The following is a 25,723-nucleotide window of genomic DNA, read 5'->3' on the forward strand; positions in this document are numbered from 1 at the left end:
GTTACTACATTCAGCATGTTATCATTGCTGCATTCATTTTGGAGACGTAATTACCATAAACCCAGAAGACAAAGAAGATAAAGCAAGACGTGTTAAAATCCACAGCCTCTACGCAGAGCCTCTCATGCATCTGCCTATTGCTTTATGGTGCACCACAAAGCAATGACACTGTTCTTGTTCCTCAGAACAATGAAAAGATTTTCTGCATAACTGGGTTAAGAAAAAAAAAAAAAAAAAAAAAAAAAAGGGGGTGGTGCAGTCCAAAAACATTTTAAAACTACCAAAAATTGCCCTCTATGCATGAGACAAAAGGTGACCATTCATTTAAAGGGGTCATATTTTGCTAAACCCACTTTTATTAGTCTTTGGTACATTTATTTGTATATTTGGACCCTCACAGTTCATAAAGTTTGAATCTGAACCCTCCAGGTGCAACAAAGCGATCTTTATATTCATTCCGGCAAAAATTGAATGGATTTATACAACCTGTTTTAATTCCTTCCTAATTTGTTGCGCCTATAACTAGTTATATCATGACACGACATTTGCACATATAATGTCAAGACTTTCAACAAACATTTCTCTGAGTACGACATAATTGTTTGTCAGCACCTGAAAATATGTCCAAACTTTGAGAAGATTACTTAAAATGTTCAGTTGTTGGTTAGGGGTGTTAGAAAATATTGGTTCTGCAATATATTGCAATATTTCATTTGACGATACTGTATCCATATTTGAAAGTACTGTATCAATTTTTTTTAGGTATTTATTCAAATGCAGATATGGCGGAGGTTCATTTTTGTTTTTTGGTTTTCTTTATTGCTTATATCTTAATTATTATTATTTAACACTATTTTATTAAATAATGGCAGATGTTAGTTCCTTTGTTGGGATTCCACAAAAAAATGTTATGATGTTAGTTATGAATTAATAGGCTATGAACATTTGAGCAGGATCTTAAACTGGGATGTCTGTAAATCATAATTTAAGTTTTAACAGAGGAAAATTTTGTGAGATAGCATTAGATCCTGTTGTGATCACATAAAAATTTAGTATTAGTGTTTAGTATTTGTGCATATTTGTTGTGTAATTCGATTCTTCCAAGAAATAATCATTTTAAAAAAAGAAACAAACAAAAAAATGGCCTTTTTAACAGTACCATGACATATTGTGATATATTGTATCGTGATCCTAGTATTGTTATTTGCTTCGTATGGCCAAATTCTTGCCAATACACACCCCTATTTTTGGTTGTATTAACAAACTCAAGTGGTTGAACGGGACAGAGCAGCACAGTCAACAACCTGGAGGGGGTGGGGCGTGAAGTGGCTCATTTGCATTTAAAGGGCCAGTGCTCAAAATGCCCTTTCTGGTGTTATTACTCAGACGTAGGGTTGAAAATGGACCTGTGGAGTTGAATTAATGAAGAATTCAGACCCACGCATAGCATTTACAGTTAATGTAGACCACAGGGAAATGTTTTAAAATGTATAATTCCATTTTAAAAAAGCAAAATATCACTCCTTTAAGCAATATAGCATGCATGACACTAATATGTGAAAAGCTTAAAATCTTTTCAACCACAAACTCGGATTAAATTGCACTTCCTCCCACCCCTTTTCGGGCATGTAATGGAACTATTGTGCTGTTCTTCTGTCTAAGATTGTTATGATTGGTGATATTTGTATTATTTATATTAGTTTGTTTGCATTTATGTTAAATTTCATTGCATGTTTGGAATAAATCACTAAATCGAAAAATCTAAATCCAAAAACACACACTAGTTGTTTGAATGAAAGAGCAAATCCAACAATGAAGGAAACATTATATACTGAAAATAATACCATAGCACAAATGTTTCGTTATTTCTTCAGTGCAAAGAGTAGCGGAGAAAACACAATAGGAGTTGTAAATGCAATAAAGGGCAGGGAGGTGGAAGAGTTGAGGAGGAGGGCAGGATGGAGGGGGAAGACAAGGTGAAGAGGAGACTGTCAGCTCAACTTATCGACAGTTGAACCCCCACAGGGATAAATACAAGGAAGGTGTGTGTGTTTGTAAGTGTGTGCAAGCATGTGTGTGTACGTGTCAGTCCTGATGATCTACCATGTCAGCTTGAGTAAAGGTCTCTCTCCTTGCTGACGCCCTAAGGAAACATCCACATTCTCAGCAGAGTTTCTTCTGCGTTTGTAGGTGGATGCATGTGTGTGTGACTGTGGCCGATGAAGCAGATGAGAGAAAGACAGTAGTCACTTTTTCATTGACCCTCAAATTACACTAATATGAATTGTGCATGAAAATTTGCTTAATGGAAAAATGACAATTTTGCTAAAACTCTTGATTTTCAATTAAAAGTTTTTGCACTGGCAAGAGGTGGTTTTTTTGGGTGTAGCGCAAATTGTATATCACACAAAATGGCAATGGAAAGGTCTTTTTCCGCAACTGGAGTCACGTGAATTAAAAAAAAGGATGTTGATGGACATTACAACAAGCGAAGAAGAACAGTTTTAAAAGAAACATGTTGCAGTATGTGTGGACACACCAGGAAACAAATCATCTTTTAATTTAGTATGAGATAGAGGGGTAATATATAATAATAATGAATATATCTGTAAATCAACACAATATTTACGTTTGTTGCCATGTTTATGGAATGACTTCTCAAGTCATCTTGTGATAATAAATAAGCAAATCATCGCATTTGTGATTTAATGGAAAAACCAACATTACGCACCTCTGTTTTTTGACATTTAGTTAATATCGGTAATGTTTTGCGCATATGTCAAATGGAAAAGCGACTAGTGAGAGACAACATGAGGGATTAACTGGATTAACAGAGCAGTGTCATCTTCCTGCAAAACCATACCTATGGACACTACAATCTGATGACTAATGTATGTAGGGAGTGGAATCATACCTCAAGCATTTCATGTAGTCAGCAATGAACACACCAATGAATATACCAATGAAAAAGGTTTTGCTGGTATTACAGCTCTTATGGCTAGCCAATTCAGAATCTTCTTCTAAACTGAGCCTTGTTTGGCCAGTTCTTAGGTTAACCCAAAAGACCAAAAGCATCTAATGAGCTAATCTGCTGATCCACAAATCCTATCAATCGATGTAAATAATTGGTGGAAAATGCAGCTTTCCAAAGCAAATTTTCAAAAATTTGCACTCATTTGTTGCTTTCTTACTTTATTTAATTTTAAACTTCCCCTAATAGTATGTATATAAATGTTTCACTTTAACCCAGGGGTGTCAAACTCATTTTAGTTCAGGGGCCACATTAAGTGCTACTTAATATAGGCTGCTGTTCAGTAAGATCTATTCTATAGCCTATGTATGTGCATTTTTTGTTTTTTTTTTTCACAAAAGCTATTTCTATATTTTATCACAAATTTCCAATATCTAATTGACCCATAAAGACCCAAATATCCACCGGCGACCAAAATCACTCACTGACCTAAAATGTTTAATACCTGCTGATCCACTAATCCTCTCAATACATGTAAATAATTGGTGTAAAATACAGTTTGTCATCTTTTGATGGTCATCAGATATGACCCATTTGGACGTTCAGAGGCTCTGTAGTGAACATGGAAACACCGTCATCTTCTACAACGCTGATTCACCAGTAAAACCCAGAGTTGAATCAATGACAGTGGATGGACACACTGGGTTTATGTTCAGTTAATGATATATTTTACTGAAAAAGTCACTTTTTCTGTTTTGATTTAATAAACTTCAACTTTACTCTGAGCTTTTATGAACATCTATGATCAATGAATTAAAAATAGAAAAATAGATGTTTTTCACTGGAAAAAAATCCAAAATTCAGTGGACAATGTTATAACAAACGGTGATAAATTGCTTAGGAAAGGTCAAATAGAGAAAAAAAAAATCGTTTGGGAACTGCCACAAAAGTCACACTAGGTCCTTAAGGGTTAAGCTGAAGGAAAAAAAAAAAGCATCCAAAAAACCAAAACCAAAAACAAGCATCTGACACTGAACACTTTTGAATTATAGCGTCTGAGACTTTCGCTTGACATCCTCTGACCTTGACCTCCCTGTGCAACCCTATCGAAAACACACACATACACACAAAACCTCCTTGCAACAACAATTGAGTTCTTCTGAGAAAAGTATTCAATGCCTAGATTAGGTAAAAAAAAAAGTCTTTATGTCATTTCCATACATATATCAAATACCCATTGGTTTCTGAACTGCTGTTTTAGAGCCACTACTGTGTTATTTGGCTGTCACCACTTTAGCTTTTTTTTTTTTTTTTTTTTTTTTAAAAGCCACAAATGACCATATTTGGACAAAAGAGGTAGAGGGAGTGTGAGAGGTCAGAGATGAGCTATTACCTTTAAAATTGTCATGTTAATGTAATCTATGTTAATGTAATCTATTAATTACAACTAAAATTGAGCAGTCTGTCGGGGAAAAAAAAAAATCATTTTATGGGAAAAAAAATTTAAAAATCTGTAAAAGTCCAACCTGGCAGGAGAGTGAACTGTCATACAGACCTGTCAATCATAGCCCAACACAGCAGAAAGCATTTTATTCAACCTGAAATCTTATTAATGGTGCAATAACTTAAGGATAGTTTCTTATTAGAGGTTCCAAATTAAATGACTGAGACTGGAATGAGTCCTGGAAAAAAAAAAAAAAAAATGACAGTATTGTTAGAAAGAATTTCAGTGTTAGTGTGCAGGAGCCAACCCCAACAGTCACCTGTGGTATTTCAACTCTGCTTTTACAATACTTCTAAATTAACGACATACTACAGCTTCATACTGGCTTTACCTCTAGTTTTACAAGCACAGACACTAGGGATTGAGTTTGGATCCTGAATCATTCGTGCAATTAAGTTTGCGCAACATGAGATTGCAATTTTTTGTTTGTTTTTGAAGTAGATAAACAGACCACGTATAATTGCTTACTAAACTTTTTTGTACTAATTTAACCCATAAAGACCCAAACATCCATCGATGACCAAAAGTATCGACTGATCTAAACTGTTTAATACCTGCTGATCCACTAGTCCTGTAAATACATGTAAATAATTGGTGCAAAATGCAGTTTGTCATCTTTTCATGGTCATCAGATATGACCCATTTGGACGTTCAGAGGCTTCGTAGTTACCGTGGAAACACGTCATCTTCTACAACGCTGATTCACCAGTAAAACCCACGAAGTTGGATGAATGACAGTGGATGGAGACACTTGTTTTATTTTCAGTTAATGATATCTTTGCTGAAAAAAGTCACTTTTTATTGAGTTTTAGGCGTTTCTCTTTTAATAATCTTTGAATGTACTCTGAGCTTTTATGAACATCTACATGATCAGTTAATTAAGTAACGGAAAACATGTGATTTTAACAAAAAAAAAAAAAATCAAAATATAGAGGATAATATTAAAATAAATGGTGATGAATCGCTTAAGTGACTGTGTGAATGAATTTTTCAGTATGTGTCAGTCATTTGAGAACAGACACAAAAGTAGCACAGGGTTTTTATGGGTTTAGCCCCAAATAAATGCTATAGTCAAACAGCACAGCAAAACTAGGTTGGTGATTTAATGGTGGAAAATAGTTTTCAAACTTTCAAAGTATATCCATTAACAACATCCATTTACGCTGATGAAGTAACGCAATGCTGCTGCCAATAGGTTTATTTATTTTTTTTAAACAATATGGAACGGCATATTTGGTTCATTTTCTGGGATGTTAACTGCATCAAAATACATGAAATACAATCCGGGAATCTGGAATGTAGCCAGAAGTTGAGTTGCAGATGATTGCTGGTGCTTTCCAAGCTAAATATAGCCATCAAAACAGAAAAAGTCTGGAAAATAAAAAATAAAAAAAGATTTCAAACAGGGAAAAAAATGCTTTCCATCTGTGTTACATCGACATTATGGCAGGAAGGCATCAGATAAACATATCACAGACAAAGTAAATCGAAACCAATCATAGTTATGTCAATTTGATTGTAGGAGGTGTACATGGTATTTGTCAGTACATTTGCACCACTGAATTCAATCAGGTCCAGAATATTGACACTAGTCAGATGTGGGACTTAACAACAAAGCGGTCAACAAAGGAATTGACTAATGTGGAATATGGGAACTGAGCATCTGTGAAGAATAATTGCTTTCCATTGTTTTTCACCCCTTTTTATGTTTTTATTCTCTTTCCCAAGTCTACACACACAAACTTACACACAAATACCCTCCCACCTCTCTTGTTCTTCTTCCAGATTACAGTGACAGCCTTTTGTTTGGCAGTGGCTAGAGCGGTCCTGAAGCAATTATAAAGCCACATTAATTGTCCTTTAATGCATATTGTGGTTTAGAAGCACATCCAATCTTTAATTAAGACCGAGCAAGAAGTGGTTCGACTTGATGCAAAAACTCATCAAGGCTAAAGGGAGGTTTATACTGGCATTTTATTCCAGAGTACGAGGCAGATGTCAGGCTTATGTCTAAAGCTACTAAACTCACAGAAAATAGAACCTATGGGGAGATGAGATTCCCTGAACCATTAAATTATTTTGAATTTCGGAAAAGGACAAATAATTGTATTCAAATCTAAATAGATCTGTTATCACACAGAACACCCCCCTCAGAGGGCATCATGACGATGACACAGTTTTGGAGGAAGTGGCTTCTACCCTTGACAGCTTGTTACATCCAAGGGGCAGATTTGCATTGTTTAATATGGTTTTAGCAGCACAGAAGCCAGAGGGGTTGCAGAAATACTAACAGAGAAGCTAAATGAAAAAGGATCAGGGAGTTATCGTTTTAAATACCTTATCAAAACCTGCATTGTTGCTTTAGTTTATGAATTCAGCTTTATATTTCTATTTTAAAAACGAGCATTAAGACTGTAATGTCAATGTCAAGCTGAAAGTTCAAAGACAGAGAAGGCATCTACTGATCTAAATGTTAAATAATTTTTGCACCACTAATTCTATCAACACGTTTAAGGAATTCAAATAAAATGCAGTTTCTTGGTTTTTCAATGGCGTCAGATGTTCAGGGACGATGATGAGCGTGGAAAGACCATCATGTTCTGTAACACTGATTCATCTATAAAACTCATTTAGTTTGATAAATAGATAGTTGTTTCTATGTTCAGTTAATGACATATTTTTCTGAAGAAGTCATTTTTTTCCTCCAGTTTTACCTGCTTTAATATAATAAGCTTTGAAATTTAGCTTTTATCAACTTCTACATGGAAAACTGTGGATTTTCTACAGCTTGAAAACACAGGGTGTAGATGCAGAAGTCTCATGTCCTCTCACACCTGTGGGATTACAATGTGCTGAAAGGTAGATATGGAATTTTATGCTCAGTGGTGCTAAAAAAACTATCAAGCACTGCGGCTTTAACAGCTACAACAACACTGTCCCCATGTAATATCCTGAGCCAAACTATTACTTTCACCTTCCACCCACAGCTCTACACGACACAAAATGTGGTTACCCATCCTCAACCAACCCCCTCCAAGCTCTTGACATGGTGACTTTTAAAGTCCAATGGACTTAGCGCTGCCCTCTAATGGGGAGGGCAAAATTGCCATTGCATGCCCAAACACCATTTCATTCCTCACTCCCTTCTCTTCCCCGCTTTCCATCCATCCTTTCATTTCTCTGCCCATGCTTTCAATCTAGCAGTGTCTGCAAATGGGGAGATAGCCACACCATCCCTGGTCTCTCTCCATCTCATTTCTAGAGCGACACACAACTGAGAAGTAGTGAAAGAATTTTTGTGTGTGCAAGTATATTTATGAGCATGAAAAAAGGAAGCGGAGTAATTATTCAGGATTCACACTGTGTTTCTGGCCTAATGAGGTGGCGGTTAATTGCTAGGTCTGGACAGCAGCTCTTTGGGGCTCTTGTAGCTCGCAAACAGTGTAGAGTGGGTATAGGAGCCACGAAAGAGGTGGGAGGAGTAAATAATCAACAAAAACCCAGAATGGAGCGTTATAAAGAATCTGAGCCAAAAAACATAGTCAGACCCCTCCCATGAGTAGGCTTTTATGTGCAACCATGTTAGGCTTTCTCTCAGACGGCTTTTTGGATGAACAGTTGATTTCCCCTATTGCATCAGGGGTTCTCTCTTTTTTTTTTTTTTTTTGTCTCTGAGAAGATTGCATCTCATTCCTCTCAAGTTTGGGCTGAGTGTTTTCAGCTGGTGATGAGAATCTGAGAGGGCTAAAGCCTCCCCTTAAGTCTGTCTTGATCCATGCTGTGTTGAGCACTGAGTAGAGATGTGACGTTCGCAAACGAGTCGAGTCGTTTGAACAGCTCTTTTAACTTAACAAAGACGACCGATTTGCTGTTGTGAGCCATTTTTTTGCGAGCTGTTCTTATATTTAAATTGCCCACACTGCCTTCATGTGCCACCTGTGTGCCCATTGAGTGTGAGCTGTCCACGCTGCCTTCACGTGAACGACTAATGACATCTCAGAGTTTGAGTGGTCCACAGCACACCCTATTCACTTGAACGCAGCTATATGTGCAGATAACTTAGGGGAGGAGTCCGACTGACTGGACTGGAGCCCCATTTACCACTGTGTTAGGTAGGAGAAGATAGGAGGAAGAGGTGGACTGAAAAAAAAAAAAAGGAGATGCAGGAAGTAACCAGAGGAGCATCTTCTTCCTAAAAATGAGGCGGAAAAGCTGGGACTTCATGGACCCCAGCCTTACCAAAGTCATGGTACTGAAGCTCTGTTTAGTAGCAAAATCGGTTCCATTTGAAGGAGTATTCTCTAAGACAGGACTAATATTATCAGAAGTCACCTCAAGACACAAAAGGTAGATCACTTGTCTTCCTTAACTTAAATTTGCCAAAGGATAAGAAGAAGAGGCAGTAGAACCCACAAAGGAAAAGGATGACACTGCTTTATTATTTCAAGGATGTCTTTAATTTTGTTCACACTTGTTTACAGTTTGTTATTGTTTACATTGTTCTGATTCGAGTCAAGAAGCTGAGCTCCAGTTTGTAAAGTAGTTCAGGTGTAGACACACCAGGTAGGGTAGTACAATTTATCAGTCACAGTTTTTATCATGTCCTAATTTTCATTCTAGTTTGATATATATATCATTCTTTTTTTTCTTATTTATTATTTCTATGTTTTTTTCTGTACTGTTAAAATGTTCTTGTGGGGAAAATTTTATAGTAAAAAGGTTGTTTTGCTTGGAAGTTATCTGTAGCCTGCATAGTTTTTGTTGTGCCAAAGGTTTTCTGGGTGAGGGAAAATTCAGAATTGTGATCTCACCGTCAAAGCATGGGGATATGGCACAACCTTATGGAATGTTTACAGTGAAAACACATGCCAAATGAAATGCTACTCAATATTTCAGAATAATTCCCACCAATAGAGTATACATGGGTGGGATGTGTAAGTTTGAATTATTCTGATCCAGATCTTAACTTAAAACTGCTACTAGTGATTAGTTCCATGATAAAAACAAGCTACCTCTTAAATAAGTAGATAAATATAACAATGAGCCAGTCTTTTGAATGGCTCTTTGAATGGAATGGCTCCTCAAGATCCAACTCCTTCAAAGAGCCGTAAATCCCATCTCTAGTCCATGTCAAATCCAGTGTGACCTTCATCACAACAAAGGGCCTGACAATCAATTTTGAGCCTAAACCAAGTATTCTACACACCTAGTAAAGACAGGTCATGTGGCTATTTCACTCTGTAGTCAAGTAGCCATTTTTGATTTTTTTTTTTTTTTTTTTTTTTTCCACTTTTTCTGCATCTCAACCTGTACCAAGCAAATTATCACCTGTTGAAACCCTGGAGAAGATGAGAGTGAATGCATTTCAGTGATCAGGTTTCATTAATGTTTGGTTTGGAGAGATTGCAAGAGGAGCTAGGCGTGACCAATGCTTGTTGAAGCCTATCAAGCTTATCAAGCATTAACAGTAGGCTAGCAAAAGCAAGGAGTACAATACTTAGCGAGTTGCACTTAGTGTTTGGGGGTTGTTGAGTGCACTTCTCTAGTCACAAGGCACTCTTTTATATATAAAGACCTCAGAAAAACAAAGAGTTGCATTAAATGCACAACATGCCTAGCAAAAAATAAATAAAAGATGAAATAAAAGAAATAAAACATTTTAAGAGGCATTCATAGGGTGGCTGTTCATAAGATTCTTTAGTTCTATGCAAAAGTTTGAGATGAGGGTGTAGTTGGGTTTAAAACCAATGCTGTTTACCTCTATCACACAAACAACACAATTTGTATAGTATTAGTAATACTATAGTATAGCATAGTAATATAGCAATAGTATATAGTAATTCTCAGTGTAGCAGTGCTGCCACAATGAAGTTGTGAGAAAGCAGAGCAAGAAGAGTTTTTAACCCCAAAATGTACAGTTGTGTGTTCATTGATATAGAATACTTGAAAGGAGAGATTGAAAAAAGGTAGATGTAGAGTAAAATAAAGGTAGATTAAAATCAGTACTGCAAACTCATTGAGTCTCTATACTCGATTAGTATTCCTGACAGCACTATGCACCAGCAGTTGTATTCATTGTAGACATGCACGTGTTGTGCTAACGCCCAGTGAATAAATACAGTACAGTTAAACAAAGAGAGGCTCAGCTTTTCCCTCCCCACATCTCCTCCTGCATCCCTCTCCACCTTGTTTTCCCTTGGCCTCTCTTTCTCTCACATAAACAGAGAATGGAAGAGAGAGAGAAACAAAGCTCTCATACCACACACACTTACACAGCATCTCTGTCTGAGTTGGTTCCAGATGAATAAGGCAGAATACCAAGTGGCCCACTTATACGCTACGCAGAGACAAATAGACCAGTCAATCACTGCAGGCTGCTGTTGAATAACAAATGCTGTCTACAGTGTGTTCATATGCGTGTGCGAAAGAGGGGTAGAAGACAGCTTTTCTTACATATAATGTTGTTCCACAAATGCATCTCTGTGCATTGACACATTGCTACAGTATGGGCAGCCATTCCAGATCCAAATGTACTCTATAGATTTTTAAGTACCATGACAAAACCATCCGGTGTTGAGACTGTTTATGAGAAATAGTTTATAAGAATAAGAGAACTGTGTCTTCTAAAAGGGGTATTCTTTGGCACAAAAACTGCAGTAGCGTACTCGTGTTTAAATTTTACTTAAGGGGGAAGTCGGTGAGGTCTTTGTGCGAAGTATAGGAGGACTTCTGAAGACCAGTTCCATTTATACCTGCTCCCTCTTCAACACAGAGGTACATATATTAGCCTCCCACTGCCTGCCTTTCCAAAGGACACTGCAGTAAGTATCTTAGAACAAAATGACCGGCAGAAGAGGTCCAAACAACACTACTTAACAAAATTAAAGCTTCTCCACTGGGACCGGAACATTTGATTGACTTCACAAACACAAACATTCCCAACCCCCACAGTTTGACATGCTACACTGATCAGCAGTACACAAAAACTTGAAAAATATATTCAGCAAGTTTGAGCGGTATGCAGCTTTCTGTTATCTACAGGTAAAGGCAACATTGTTAACCTGAGGCTGTGGTGATCACGTCCAATATAAACTTTCTGCCAGTCAGACTGCTGAGCTTCCATCGTGGTATCTTTTCTAATCGGCTGTGTCAGGTGGAACCTCATAAATAAGCAACACCAGCAAAAAGACTGAGGTCTATGGTCCAGTGTGACTGGAAAGTGGGAAACAGTGACTGGATTTAACCCTGTTAATCCACCCACACAACACCCAGATTGTGTGGGTGTGTGTAGTTTATTTATTAATACTGTTATCTTCACCCTAAAGATGTTCTTTTTCTGCAGGCTACAATCACACTATAATTTCATATGGGAACTTAAACTGTTGATTTTGCTTCATTTAGTTACAAATTTTGTTTTCGAACTTGATTGGATCAAAGCTGAAACTACTTTTGATTTAATAAAATAATAATACCACTAACAAAATTAGGCAGATTTTTTTAATTAGGGGAAGGAATGCGTAAAGGGTGCTTAAAATCCACTTCAGTGCAGTCATGAGCATGACTTCAGCCTCATCAACACCATATGCGGGGGCTGAAAATCCCAGTTTAGTCTAAACATGTCACACATTATTTTATCTCCATACCCCCCCTCTAGGCATGGAGATGTGCGACTTTTCATGCTCCAAACAATACGTCAGGAAACATTCCAAAATTTCAAAACTGTAAGATGCAATAAAGTGAGAGCACTTTTAATGGTTTACTTTTGGGGAGATAATTTTTTTCTTTTCTGTTTTTTTTTATTTCCCATACAGTGTGGAAAGCAACGGTAGTCATTTTTTTTTAACCTTTTAAAGTAAAGAATATACATATATATCTATTTGGTCCATATGCATGTGTGTATCATTAATGTTATAATACATGAGCTGAACATTTGGGTGCTGTGTTCATATGCTGTATTTACTCACAGTGCAGTTGAAGCACAAAACTCAAAAGCCTTGTTCACACAACAGGTTGATTCTTTGTGGTTCATTTTACTGGCCCCATTTCACTCCCTTTGATAACATACATCTATAATGTTTATAAAGCAACAAAAGCTTGCAAATGCTTGTGCCTGCCTTACTCGTTATTCATGCATAAACGGACAGACAGAATACAAACTATGTGGTTTATGTGGCTAAAAAGTCAATACATGGAGAATTTAGAAAGGAATGAAACACTTCTATGGCAGTTTAGGTCTCATATGTAGAACACAAATCATGGTCTTTATTTTACTATGGGGAACAGTGTAAGTGTGTAAGGCTGTGAATCAGGCTGCAAGGATGACGCAAGACCCCCAGAAGTGGAACATCACTGGTACACACAAAGACCTACCTTGGTTTTCAGAGCAGGCTCAAGGAAAATTCACTGAAGGTTACCTTGTTCAGAAAAATATCGATTGAGTTATTGGGTGAGCCCAGCAAAGGCTGACATCAAGGAGACAAGGTTGTTTATAGGGTAAGACTTTAGGAAATGCAAAGAGAAGAAAGAGACGATGGTGAAGTGAAGGAGCCAAAAGTTCAAGTCAAGGAAGGCTCTCCAGGTCAAAAGATAAAGTATTCTTTGTAATGTTCTGAGGTGACAGAACTGAAGATGTAGAGGTCCAGAGAAATGCAGCAGCTGGGAGGAAGGAAAAGACATGCTGTAATAGAAACCATCTATTGCAATGTATACACACTTTGAAAGAGGTTGACACACTGGTGTGTAACACATATAGGAACTGTACATCTACCAAAAAATGGTATTAATAAAGATGTATATTGTAATCCAACTGCCAACATGTGTCTCATGAAATTCCTTCTTACATTTTCATGTTTTGACAGTGGGTGTATCTTAAAGCCTTATTCTGAAATGTGCAATTATTAACAAGATGTTATCATTAAGTCAGCAGCAGCACTGTTATGTCAAAGATTGTTGATGTGAAACACTGTAGCGTGGCAACCTCTCACAGAAAAGAAACATCAGAGAGTGAAATGAATTAGAGTCGGAAAATCAGACTTTGACCAGCAGCCCAGTAATCCATCAAATTGTTACAAACATATTGTCAGAAATGTGTCTCAAAGGCCTGGTACTGTATAGCTTTAACATTAAACCTCATTTTAATTAAGATATTAACACTACATGATCATAGTCAAAGAAAAAAAAAGTGTCTGTATTTGTAGTGTGTGGGTTCTGATTCGTAGAGTTTAAAATAATTTACAACACAGTACTTAACAAGAAGCTTCTGTCGTGCAAAATTATTAATTCTTTGATCAGGCTGCTTGTGCAGTCCTTTTCTCCACTCTGCACACTCACACACATTTAACAGATCTCAGGAAACACATGTTGCGATGCTCCCTGGTGCCACACACACCTCTACCTGTCAGCTCTCAAACCAGCATGGTAAAGCCAGAGCCGCTCCCCACAGGCAACACAGCAAAACCTAGAATCAGTGCCCCTATCCTCTCATCTCCTCTTCTTGCTTCATCATTTGTTCTCCTCTCTCAAAGAGCGAGGGATCTCTCTGCTTATCTCGGCATGCCTGTCATGCCGACAGAGCAGTTATTATCACCTGCTCCTCGCTTGAGTTTTCCAAGAGCCAAAGGAACACCTTGCTAATCAGCCCCGTACTGTCATGCCTACTCATATTCTGTCTAGCTAACATGGCAGTCAACACAACAAGGGCAACAACACACAGCCAGAGATAAACTTTATCAACAGATGAAACATTGTCTGGTTGAAAAAAAAGCAGTAAAGAAGAACAAGAGGGTGATACAGCTTAAGTCAGCGCCCACTTCTTAACAAGCAAACAAAGACTTATGCAAACAAGTCTATTAGCTTGTCACCCTGCCTCTGCGCATGTTTAAATCAAGCCTGTGAGGAATGTTAATTGCATATAATCTTCATGTTTCTAAGCTAAGGCCAACCCCACGGATAATTGTTAAACAGTGCATAAAAATGTATCTTTAATCTTTTATGATCATATTTGTTGAGCATCATTGCAAATAAGGTGAAATGAGGTGCAGTTTAACCTGCAGAGTGGTCTTACTTAACCTGAACCAAATCAAAATATTTCATTTCAATGCATTTGAATATGCGCTCTTTGCCAAAACTTAAGTATATTATCATTTCAGAAGGTAATTTGCAATGTTAAATCATCATCAAACAGCGTGGTCATATGTAACCCTTATCTATGCTAATATGTATGCTTCACCTCCCACTAGTGTTATATCACAATTTCATTACAAAAAAACGAATTGTAAACCTAGGAATGTGCCACTGAGCACAAATAAAACGAGCACTCCACACCTTCCTACATACTCTGCTTTGACGCCAGGTCCTCTGCAGGTGACCACATGGTGAGGACACGGGACTTAAATCACCATTTCTCCTCGCAGCATGTGTTAGCAGTGCCTCAGGATGCCAAGTATTCAATCTCATGTTGAACTCTACTTGTGCGATCCGAGGTGTTACTATGACTAATGTTTGAGTAACACACTGTTAGAAGAGGAGTGAATGCTGGTGAGGCAAGTGAGGCAATGAGTTCTCGTCAGCAAATATTTTCTTTGTTTTTGTGTAGTGATGTGTTAACAGAGTTTTACAGTTTGCCAAAGCAAAAATGTGGAAAATGGCTCCTGGGGCTCTAATGTGATTCTGTTATAGCTGCAAATTATTTATGCAAAAATACAGCCATCTTGTCAGTGTCAGAGACAAGAAGTAGAGTAGAAAATTCAATTATCTCTAATCGAGAGACTGTATGAACTTCACTGAGCTGCCCAACAAACACAAACCCAAAAACCATCACATTATATAATCCGAGTTCCTGAATTCCTCAAACTTTTGCAGATGGAAACAGCTTCTTATTGCCACTTCAACACAGATGTCATCTGTCCTGCTTTAATTTTCCAACTGCTAGACCTTGCTCCAGCCATCCACTTGCACCACACACTCCAAATTAGCACACACAAACTTTTATGGTTCATGTCATGAAGGGAACAAGTTTTTACTTACGGTCATTGCAAAATGAGCCTCCATAGGACGTCATGGTGCAGTCGCAGGTGAAGCCCTCCCACTGCTGGAGACAAACCCCCTGATGGTAGCAGGACTCCTCCGTACAGGTGGTACTGGGTCCTAAAGGAATAAATAAAGACATAGTTTAGTCATTAGCTTTGAATTCATGGATGTATTCAAAATAATACATTACGCACAGAAGCTCAATGTTAGGAAAACATTATATAGTAATTTCAGCTGACCTAGAAAAACAAACCAATTTTGCGGCATTTCTGCAGTCACTAGGCACTGACAGCTCTGGGAACTCTATTAAGCAAGTGTTTTGATGTTCATTAAATCATTCCCCGAGATGTGAAAGAGCTGCTAGTATTAGAGCTGTCAATCACTCGGAGTAAATACTCTTTACCTGCAACTGCTGCAGGTTAAGAGTGACTGGTGAAAAGAGTTAAGCATTAAACACTACTCAACAAATAGCTCAAAGGACCAGTACTGTGAAATTGAAAATTAATGTACATTTGTTACATTCTGAGACCCTGATGACACACAATGATCAAATGGGTGTTTTACAAAGGCAACTGATTGGATACATTAACATGATAAATTAATACATCTAGGCCACATCAATATGACTATTTTTTTCTCTTGACAAATTCTATGCCCTTCAAGCACAAACAACCACAATACACACCTTGTATAAACCACAAAGCTCATTGATTTGAAGCTAATTCTCACCACCAGTAACACAGTAACCATACATTTTCCACAGATTTAAAGTGGTCAGATTAATGTCACTTAAACTATGTTCAGACTTCATGCAAATGTGGCCTAAATCCAATTTTTTTGCCCATATGTGACCTGTATCCGATCTGTCATAGACAGTTTGAACAGCACAAATCCAATTTTTTCAAATCTGGCCCAGGCCACTTTTATATGTAGTCCTATATCTGATACATATGTGATATTTTGCAATATGACTTAAATCTGAACGGCCAGGTCACATTTATCAAACCTTCACATCATTGAAATGTGCCACAATTCTGCATCCCTCCATATCTCTGCAAAAACACAGCGTGTGCCTGTGTGGTCACGTATTCCATCAGGACCTCTTTTGCGCATACAGTTCACTTCAGGGCCGCATTCAGTTCACACTCAAAACTGATAGAAGTTGCACTTAATGTGTAGTATGAACAAGCACACAAAAAGATTGGATTTCACCCCAAAAAATCTGAATTGTGCATTAAGACCTGCTGTTTGAACGTAGCCTTAGAAATATATTCAAATTAAATTTTACCAGAATTCAAGGTTGAAAGCTGGTGTAATCATCATGCTAGGGATACATCTGAATTGGAAGTGACTCAGGTCTTAGAGTCAGCTTAGTTTAGTGTTTCTTGTATATTTGTGCATGTTTTGAAGGGGTTCCCTCCCACCGTCACACACGGCTGAAGACTTTTAAATTGTCAATTAGAAACTCCACCGTTGTAATTTCTCTGTGGAATTCCAGCCACTTACTTACACAGGCAATGTGACAGATTGCTTTGAGACCACAGATTTCCTGTGAAAATTATACATATAGTACTACTGACCAAATAGGCATTGTCGCATGCAAAGGGGTAATTTAGAAAATAATTAACCATGTATTTGCCTTTGCTGACTGTGTGTTATTAAATACTAATATAACTGATGGAAACAAAAGAAAAAGTCATTGTTTTCTTTTCATTAGAACCTGGTTTTCGATTGCTCCCAAAATTAGATGGAAAAAGCTGAAAAAAGCAGATATAGCATTAGGATGCAGATCAAGGCTTATGCAAGAGGACGGGCTGAAAATTAAATGTGTGTGGTGGTTGTCATGTTATTGGTGGTGCAAATTCTCATTAAAATCTCAATTAAACACAAACATTTCCAAAGAACTATGGTTCAGTGCCAGACTAATTTGTTTTCACATAGATAAACAGACATCTCAGTGTGCCATTTACAAATGGCCCAATTAAAAAAACGACACTACACACACACACACACACACACACACACACACACACACACACACACACACACACACACACACAAAACCTGTTTAAAGAAATTAAACACAACTACAAAATTTAAAAAGAAAGATAAATCTATGACAGCGTTTATTTTGTGACCTAAAAAGCCAACGTCAGTTCAATGTCATTTCCTTTTTATTGGCTTGTTCTGTTAGCACTCCTTACCATGATAATTGCCTCATTAATTACTCACTAATAAAAAGCCCCCTTAAGGTGCTAATTAGGCATATTGTCATAATTAATAACCAAGTCATGTAATCACTTTCTTACTCTTGCTTCAAGTATTGATTGGCCACAGACTACCTGACTGAAAACCTGTTTGTAGGAGCCTTGAGTTTGTTGGAGCATGAAACTCCATCTGCTGCATTTGTTCCAAATGTTCAACAAACACGGCACAATATAGAAAGCCACTAAACCCTACACCACCGTAAAAAACAAATGTCACCTGTGAGAACGATTAACAGCTGGATTGTAAAGGAAACATCTGCTCACAGAACAGTAGAGAAGAGCACGGCACAGTGCTCAAGTGGAGATCTGGCTCAGATTTTAGTTTATAATGACATAAATTCAAAAGGTTACGAACAACTTGTGCTTGTTTTACTTTGCCTGTCATGTTTTAATAGGTAATAATCCTGTTACTGCTTTTTTAAACATGGATGCAGCAACAAATATTCATGCTTCTCTAGTTGCAATAGATATACTTGTATCTTTTTTTAAATTCCCAAATTGTACAATGATATTTAGGTGTAATTTATGACCGTCTGTCCAAGCAGCTTCCTTACTAAGCTACTCTGAGTCAGCAGTACTGTTTATGTAGCTGTACTTCAACTCTTGGGTTCACGCTCCTTCCTTTTTCCCTTCTTGGTCTTTGTTGTTGTTGTGATCCGCTGAGTCAGTAGAGAACTACAAGAACACACTCTGTGTCCTGGCCTTTGTCTGCCTTCAAGTCTTGAGAGACTAGACCAGCAGGCACCTCTGACCACACTATATCCCCAGTCCACCGACTAACAATAACCTCAGAACCAAGTCGGTCAGAATTTTGGCAGTGATCCATGCACAGGACACCATAGCATTCTGGAAAAGTCATCTTCATTACTCCTGCTATGGGTTCAGTAACCCAGAAAACTTGCCAACTTTTTGTAACTGACTATAAGCTGAAGAAGATCAATCAAAACAGGAAAAAAACTATTAGATATAAAACTGTCACTTAACTGAAATAATGCCCAGAGAATTTAGCTTCTCTGGTTCATAGAAAAAATAATATTCTAATTATGAATTTCATTATAAATGAAGTATTCCCAATTGATGTATTCCTGTTATACAGATTTACAACAGCCTCAGGTCTCGGTATCCTATTATCTGTCAAAAAAGCCCAGCCTTTAAAACTGGCCAATAACTACTGCTCAGCTCTCTGGGATATACAATCATTAAGTAATATTAGCATGATGATAGCTTAATGCAGTTTTAAACTGTGTTTAGAGCAAAGTAATTGTGGTGTATAACTGTAGGCAGGTAATAAGGCTGGCTGGCAGAAGTAGCAGCATTAGAGATCAAGGGAGGGAGCTGGATCAGTGTTGCATCGAGCTGGCCAGTGCGGCCCTAAGGGAAATCAAGTCTTTGCTCTGTGATGCTCAGTGCGCCATTGAGACGTGGGGGCGTGAGGGGGGTGGGGGTATTGTGTGTTGAAGAGAAAATGCTATGGCCAAAGTCCACTTCTATATTCAGGATTAACTACATGGAGCCACATAGTCTGAGACACATACAGCAGAGGTAAAAACACAAGAAAGGCCAGACTGATGATACAAAAGCCAATGAGAGGTTGGTGTCACTGAGATTAGCTACACTGACAATAACATTAGAGGAGAGGGAGAGATACCTCCCTCATGCAGGTTTTATGAGACAATAGAGGGAATATACAGAGGACGTGCAGCAGGTTTCAACGGTAAAGTCTCACCAGAGCTGGTTTACAGCGTAAATCAGGGAACAACAGTCACAGAAATACAGTTACTCTAATGGTATTTTGACACTGAAAGATCTATGCATGTGTGGGTTTATCCACATCATGGATAAAAACATCCAATTTATTGTTAGAAATCAATCCCAAAAAACGATATTTCAATCAAAGTATCATCTTATCAAATTGTTTATTAAATAGATAAACAGTATTGAGAATAATGATTATTTTAATTTTAGTCATTTGTAAGAAGTAGAGTGAGACAGTATGGTGTATTTAATACCATGATCACATGATACACTGGAAGCTAAGAAAGCACTTGAAAGCAATGTCATTCGATTTCCCTTGATGAACCTGAAGAGAGGTGTTGTTTATTTACCTTTTAGTTTGAATTCAAAAACACATTCCTCAATTAATATAAGAAGTAGAAGAAAAAACTACTCACCATCGCAGCCTCGTTCCACCTGGCCCACCCTGTGGAGGGCATCTGCGATCAGGTCGGGCAGTCTCCCATTCAGGTCAACGGAGGCCAGACAGCCCTGGTACCCGTCCCGGGATGCAATCAGCTTGGGCAGATTGCTGTACATGCTCTTGGTCACACCACCGATGTACAGCTCCCCTGCAAAGCACAAACATGAAATAAATACATGAGAACTTTTTTTTTTTCCAAAAGATATTGTTTTTGACAGGTAGGGGAAAATATACAGCAATGGGACTGGGATAGACTTGAAACTAGAATGCTATGCTAAAAACTCAGCCTTGTACATGGTATGTGGTCCATCAGGTGGACAACTGAAGAAAAAAACAAAACATCTGAATATCTATGCTCAGTATTCAATTTGGATAATTTAACACTTGGTCTCATAAGACAATGACAAAAACTTTAGCCAAGAAAGTGGTTAATTAACCAGTCTTGTATAGAATGCAGTTTTTGATTAAAGTTAACCTTCCATCCATCCATCCATTTTCTTCCGCTTATCTGGGGCCGGGTCGCGGGGGTAACAGTCTAAGCAGGGATGCCCAGACTTCCCTCTCCCCAGACACCTCCTCCAGCTCTTCTGGGGGGACCCCGAGGCGTTCCCAGGCCAGCCGAGAGACATAGTCTCTCCAACGTGTCCTGGGTCTTCCCCGAGGTCTCCTCCCGGTGGGACATGCCCAGAACACCTCCCCAGGGAGGCGTCCAGGAGGCATCTGAAACAGATGCCCGAGCCACCTCAGCTGGCCCCTTTCGACGCGGAGGAGCAGCGGTTCTACTCCGAGCTCCTCCCTGGTGACTGAACTCCTCACCCTATCCCTAAGGGTGCGCCCAGCCACCCTGCGGAGGAAACTCATTTTGACCGCTTGTATCCAGGATCTTGTCCTTTCGGTCATGACCCAAAGCTCATGACCATAGGTGAGGGTAGGAACGTAGATTGACCGGTAAATCGAGAGCTTCGCCTCTCGGCTCAGCTCCTTCTTCACCACAACCGACCGGTACAGTGACTGCATCACTGCAGATGCTGCACCGATCCATCTGTCAATCTCACGCTCCATCCTTCCCTCACTCGTGAACAAGACCCCAAGATACTTAAACTCCTCCACTTGGGGCAAAGAGTCTTTGCCCCAAGTCTAAAGTTAACCTTTGTGGCTAAATTTGCTCATCAGCTTTATCTGATCCTTTAGTGCTTACCATTGTTGTATAAAACAAATGTCAATTATGTAATTCAATGTATGGCTTCTATTTTTCAAAAGTAGCTGGTCACAAAAGGAGCATGTCTGTGTTCTGCTAATGTAAACAGTACACTGTACTGTCCCTTCTAGTTTTGTTTTATTCTAAATCACCTGCTTGATGTAAAATGTCTACTAAGGGTTGTTAATAAAAGCCAAATGAGCAGGTTTCTAACCCATTTGTTGCATACACTGGTTACACCTGAATAAGACTGTGCATTGGAGTGTAGCTGATCGTCTGGGAAACATTCCAGATGCAGGTAGCAGACAGTAAACACTGGCGTCACCAAGAGAGAGAGGATTGACATTTTAAAGGCAGGCAGTGTGAATGTTGGGAGCTATGCTCCTGAGAGACGTCCCCTGACAAAATGCTTGTCATTACAGAGGCGATTACATGAATTAAAGTAGCAGCTTGCAGTTGACGTGGATAGATGGTACAGCATCCAGCCTGCACCACTGAGAGTGACATTTGATGCTTCAGTGAAACTATACCCTGTAGCCCACTGGGGGAACACGACAGCAATATTTTCTCATAAAATATAAAAATTTTGCAAATCTTCAATGAGACGACAAAGCTGAATTATGGACTATCTCAGCATTCAAGTACAAGTGAAGTCTCTTTACATTAAAACATAAAAAGGACAAATCCATCCACTTTTAAGCCCAATTATTTTCTCTCTTCCTCCCTCAACCTTCTGTTCTGTAGAGTTGTGCAAAATTGCCAAGTGAAATTATGAAAAACACAAAGAGGCCTTTGATGTAAGTGCATATGAATAAACACGGGTTGAAATGCTTCAGGCATTTCTCATCAAACTCCTACTTTATGCTTCATCTTTAAGTAGGCAGAAAATGAAAATCCAGCAAAACCTTTCACACAGAGGTTCAGATCCTGCTGCACAGATAGAACCATAACAAAAGTGGGAAAAAAAAAAAAAAAAGAATATATATATATATATATATATATATATATATATATATATATATATATATCAGACACAAAAAAAAATACTTTCAACTTCACACTCTGAGAAGCAATGAGCCACAAGGTCAATTATATGTGGACTTTCTGTAATGGAATGAGTCAATGATGTTTGCCAAGTTCTCTCCAGAATTAATGAGCACTTGACACTTCATATTTCCCAGCTGGGGCTGCTGGGCATTATAATCAATACAATGAATTCATTAGTTGTCGGACTGACTGATGTCCTGAAATCACAGCTCAAATAACCATTTAGCAAATATGAAATTATTGGTATGTAGTTAATCTTAAAAGAGCAAACAGCGCATTTCCTGAAGAAGTCAGAAGTAGGTTTGAGATCCCACTGGCAGACTGCATAACCAGAGAAGACAAGAGAGGAGGGAGGCCTGTGCCAGATGTACTGTAAAAATTAGTCATGCAAGTTTTGTTTATCTTTCGCTGGAGTAACGACTACAGAAGATGAATAAGTATGCAGCACACATACACACACCCACTCAGAGAACTGGGCTCTCATTGTGCTCGGTTAGGACTTGAAATACTTCTAATTTACATTTCAGATTTCTTTGGTAAAGTTTTCTCATTCTTCATCAGTCGGACTATTCATAGTTTCTTCTATAGCGTACATTTCTGCCTGTCTGACACATGTTGTGCATGTGATATATCTGAAATCCTTACATAGCATGTGAAAATGTGACATACTGCCTGGCTATATGGGCTTAATGGTGAGGTGTTTTATTCATATTACTGAACTTTTCTATTCCATTTACTTAAGTGAAAAATGAAGTCGGTTTAGTTCATTCTTTATGCTGCAATACAAGGGAAATAATAAGACCTTTTATCACTCTGTTGCCCTTGAATCATGCATCTACTAGACAATGCCACATTGTAGAAACGGTGCATATACAGCCCATAATTACATATGCACTGATTGAATACCATGTCATTTTTAAGATGTAAGTGACAAAATGGAGTAGTAGCTTGTATTGACAAAACCCACATAGACAGGAGTTTGAGCTGTGTTATCAAGCATTTTAAGGTGTGAGACTGTGGTTTGTTTACAGTTTAATCCCACAGGTTGACAATATCTTAATTAAATGTACTAGCGGCATTGTACCCGTGGTGCCATTGTACGATAGCATGAGAGGCTAAAACGCCCTCCTGTGGTGCAACAGCGGCATTGTACACGTGGTGCCATTGTACAATAGCATGAGAGGCTAAAATCGCCCAGAATACCTCACATTTGAATACGGACATAAAATTGTGCCTAGTAGATAGTCAGGTAATGTTTCTATTAATTTGGCGAGTTTGGCAGCGATCGGGCTTGTGAAGGCTGAGGAAAATCCGTACAAACGCCCTCCGGTGCGGCAACATCGATCGGACGACGTGCATTATATAGTAGGATTGATCACTGAAATTGTGACGGAATAATCACATTACACATCTCTTGAATTCAGATTTCGTTTATTTTGACAGTTTGCTTTCTAATTTGAATGCATGCCTTTTAGTTCTGTCTGGAGCAAATAATACTCATATATTGTTCTGTTCTCCTAAAGCCTCCTAAAAGACCCGATGGTGGGGAGAATACGCCTTTTAAATCAGGAAGAAAAGCTGACCATGAGAGGACCCGGGGAGGGGACAACTTTTTTTCTTTCAGAAATAAAGTAGAAAATGTTCAGTTTGTACTGAGTTATGCTTAAAGAAAAAAAAAAAAAAAAATCGCTTTATTTGTAAAGCGCCTTTCCTATTTATTTGGTTTAGGGAATATTTGTAGATTTAGGTGTTTATATGTATTCTCCTGTGTTTCTGTCTTAGACTAGCCTACATGTGTATATACCTCCCTATTGTGTCAGTTGTTATGTCGTGTTTTGTAAGGTCAGCTTTCCTTAGTGGTATTATTGTTTAATTGACCTAATTTATTTCCCCTAGGCTATTCTGTTCTGTTTGAATTGTTTGAATTTTTTATTATTTGGTGCCTTATTTTGCTTAATTAGAATACTGAATTTTAATTTTTTAATCCTTGTGTCTTTTTGCTTGGTCCCTCACAACCTTTGCTACATGTATATTTGCAGGACGTGATTGTGAAATATAGTGCTGCTACAGTTTTGGGGTTTTTTTTGGGTTTTTTTGTGTACTTTATTTTTATTTGTTTTATCAGCAGACAATACAACATAGAAACTAGGGGTCACTGGTTGAATACAAAACATTGAAATGACAGACAGTAGTGATTAAATCTGTAGGTAATAAGTCAATCTTTCCATAGAGTAGATTTCCTCTATTATAGCTATAGCCACTGATCCTCACAGGGTGCCTCAGGTTTGAGCCAGTTCCTTGTAATGGCCTTTTTGGAAGCAATTATAAGAATTTTAAAGCGGTATTTGTCTTCTTTCTCTACTACATCTCCAGGTAGCAGTCCCAGTAAAAACAAAACAAAACAAAAAAAACTTGGAGACCTTAGGAATTGTGAAAGTCATAATGCCCTCAAATATTTCATAAAGTGCTGCTGCAGTTTTAGTGCAAATATGATCCTAAGAGCTGCTACATACTCTGAGGGAAGAGAGAAATTTATTCGTCTTCTCAAGGTGACAAGAACTAGAACAATGCTCGCTCTGGCTGGGACAGTTCATAATTCATGAGAAACTGGAGTGCCAAATGCTTTTCTGCATTAACCACGCCCACTTTCAATACCTGACCAATTGAGCAATAGTTCTTGCACACCAAATGAGGAGAAAGTTCTGCCCCGATGGTGTGTCAAGAACTCCAAAACCAGGGCTGCAAATAAAATGACATCATCTTCCATGGGAGCAGGAGGAAAATTCTCTGTTCTCCTGGAGTATGTAGCTTTAGGGTGTCATGTGGTGCACTAGTTAACACTGTCACCCCTTTGATGAACTGGTGATGTGTTCAGGGTCTACCCCCCCTTCACCTGATGGTAGCTGGGATAGGCTCCAACATCCTTATGACCCTCCCCGTGATTAAGCGGTTCAGAAAAGGAATGACTCTTATCTCTACTTGAGCCAAAGTATTGTTTTGAACCCATGCAAACGGAAACAAACTGAAACGTAACAGTGACTTCTAACACTTCATCATCATCTTCCTCCACTTATAGAGGTGGGAATAGAAGAGAAACTCCTATAGGTTGTACCAGGGGGTAGGGACAAATAATTTACAGGGTCCTTCAAGTTGGAAGACAAAAAAAAAATATCTGGAAACTATTGATATGAAATACTGACTCATATTATACATATATGCACGTTTCTATTCTCTTTAGGTCATCAACAATGACCGTATCAGCTGAGTTTTACACTGACGGGGTGTTTATTCTATTTATATACTGTATTTTGATCTATATGTTTTAGCCTCCAGTTTTTGAGGCTATTTTTACAGTGGCTAGCTAAGAACGATGAGTAACCACTTTCCTCCCAGCCACAAACTGTGTCCTGGTCTAGCTTAGCTGTCTCAGCTGTGATGAATGCCTGTGCTGCCCAAGAGCTCAGAGCGACACAAGTCGGGACCAATTACAGCCTCCAAGGCATCACCAGAG

General features: G+C 38.4%; 1 protein-coding gene across 8 annotated transcripts in view; it reads right to left on the reverse strand.

Moving 5' to 3' along the window:
* Positions 1–25,723, reverse strand: part of nrxn2b (neurexin 2b) — a 759,383-nt gene that overhangs the window by 316,138 nt on the left and 417,522 nt on the right. For all 8 annotated transcript variants that reach the window (XM_030161797.1, XM_030161795.1, XM_030161798.1 and 5 more), the window contains 2 exons: positions 19,942–20,115; positions 15,501–15,620 (listed from right to left, as the gene is read on the reverse strand). In XM_030161797.1, coding sequence (XP_030017657.1) covers positions 15,501–15,620; positions 19,942–20,115 — 294 coding nt within the window. The remainder of the gene's footprint in view (positions 1–15,500; positions 15,621–19,941; positions 20,116–25,723) is intronic.

Source organism: Sphaeramia orbicularis, chromosome 18 (genome assembly GCF_902148855.1).
Source record: "Sphaeramia orbicularis chromosome 18, fSphaOr1.1, whole genome shotgun sequence".
NCBI classification, from domain to species: Eukaryota; Metazoa; Chordata; class Actinopteri; order Kurtiformes; family Apogonidae; genus Sphaeramia; species Sphaeramia orbicularis.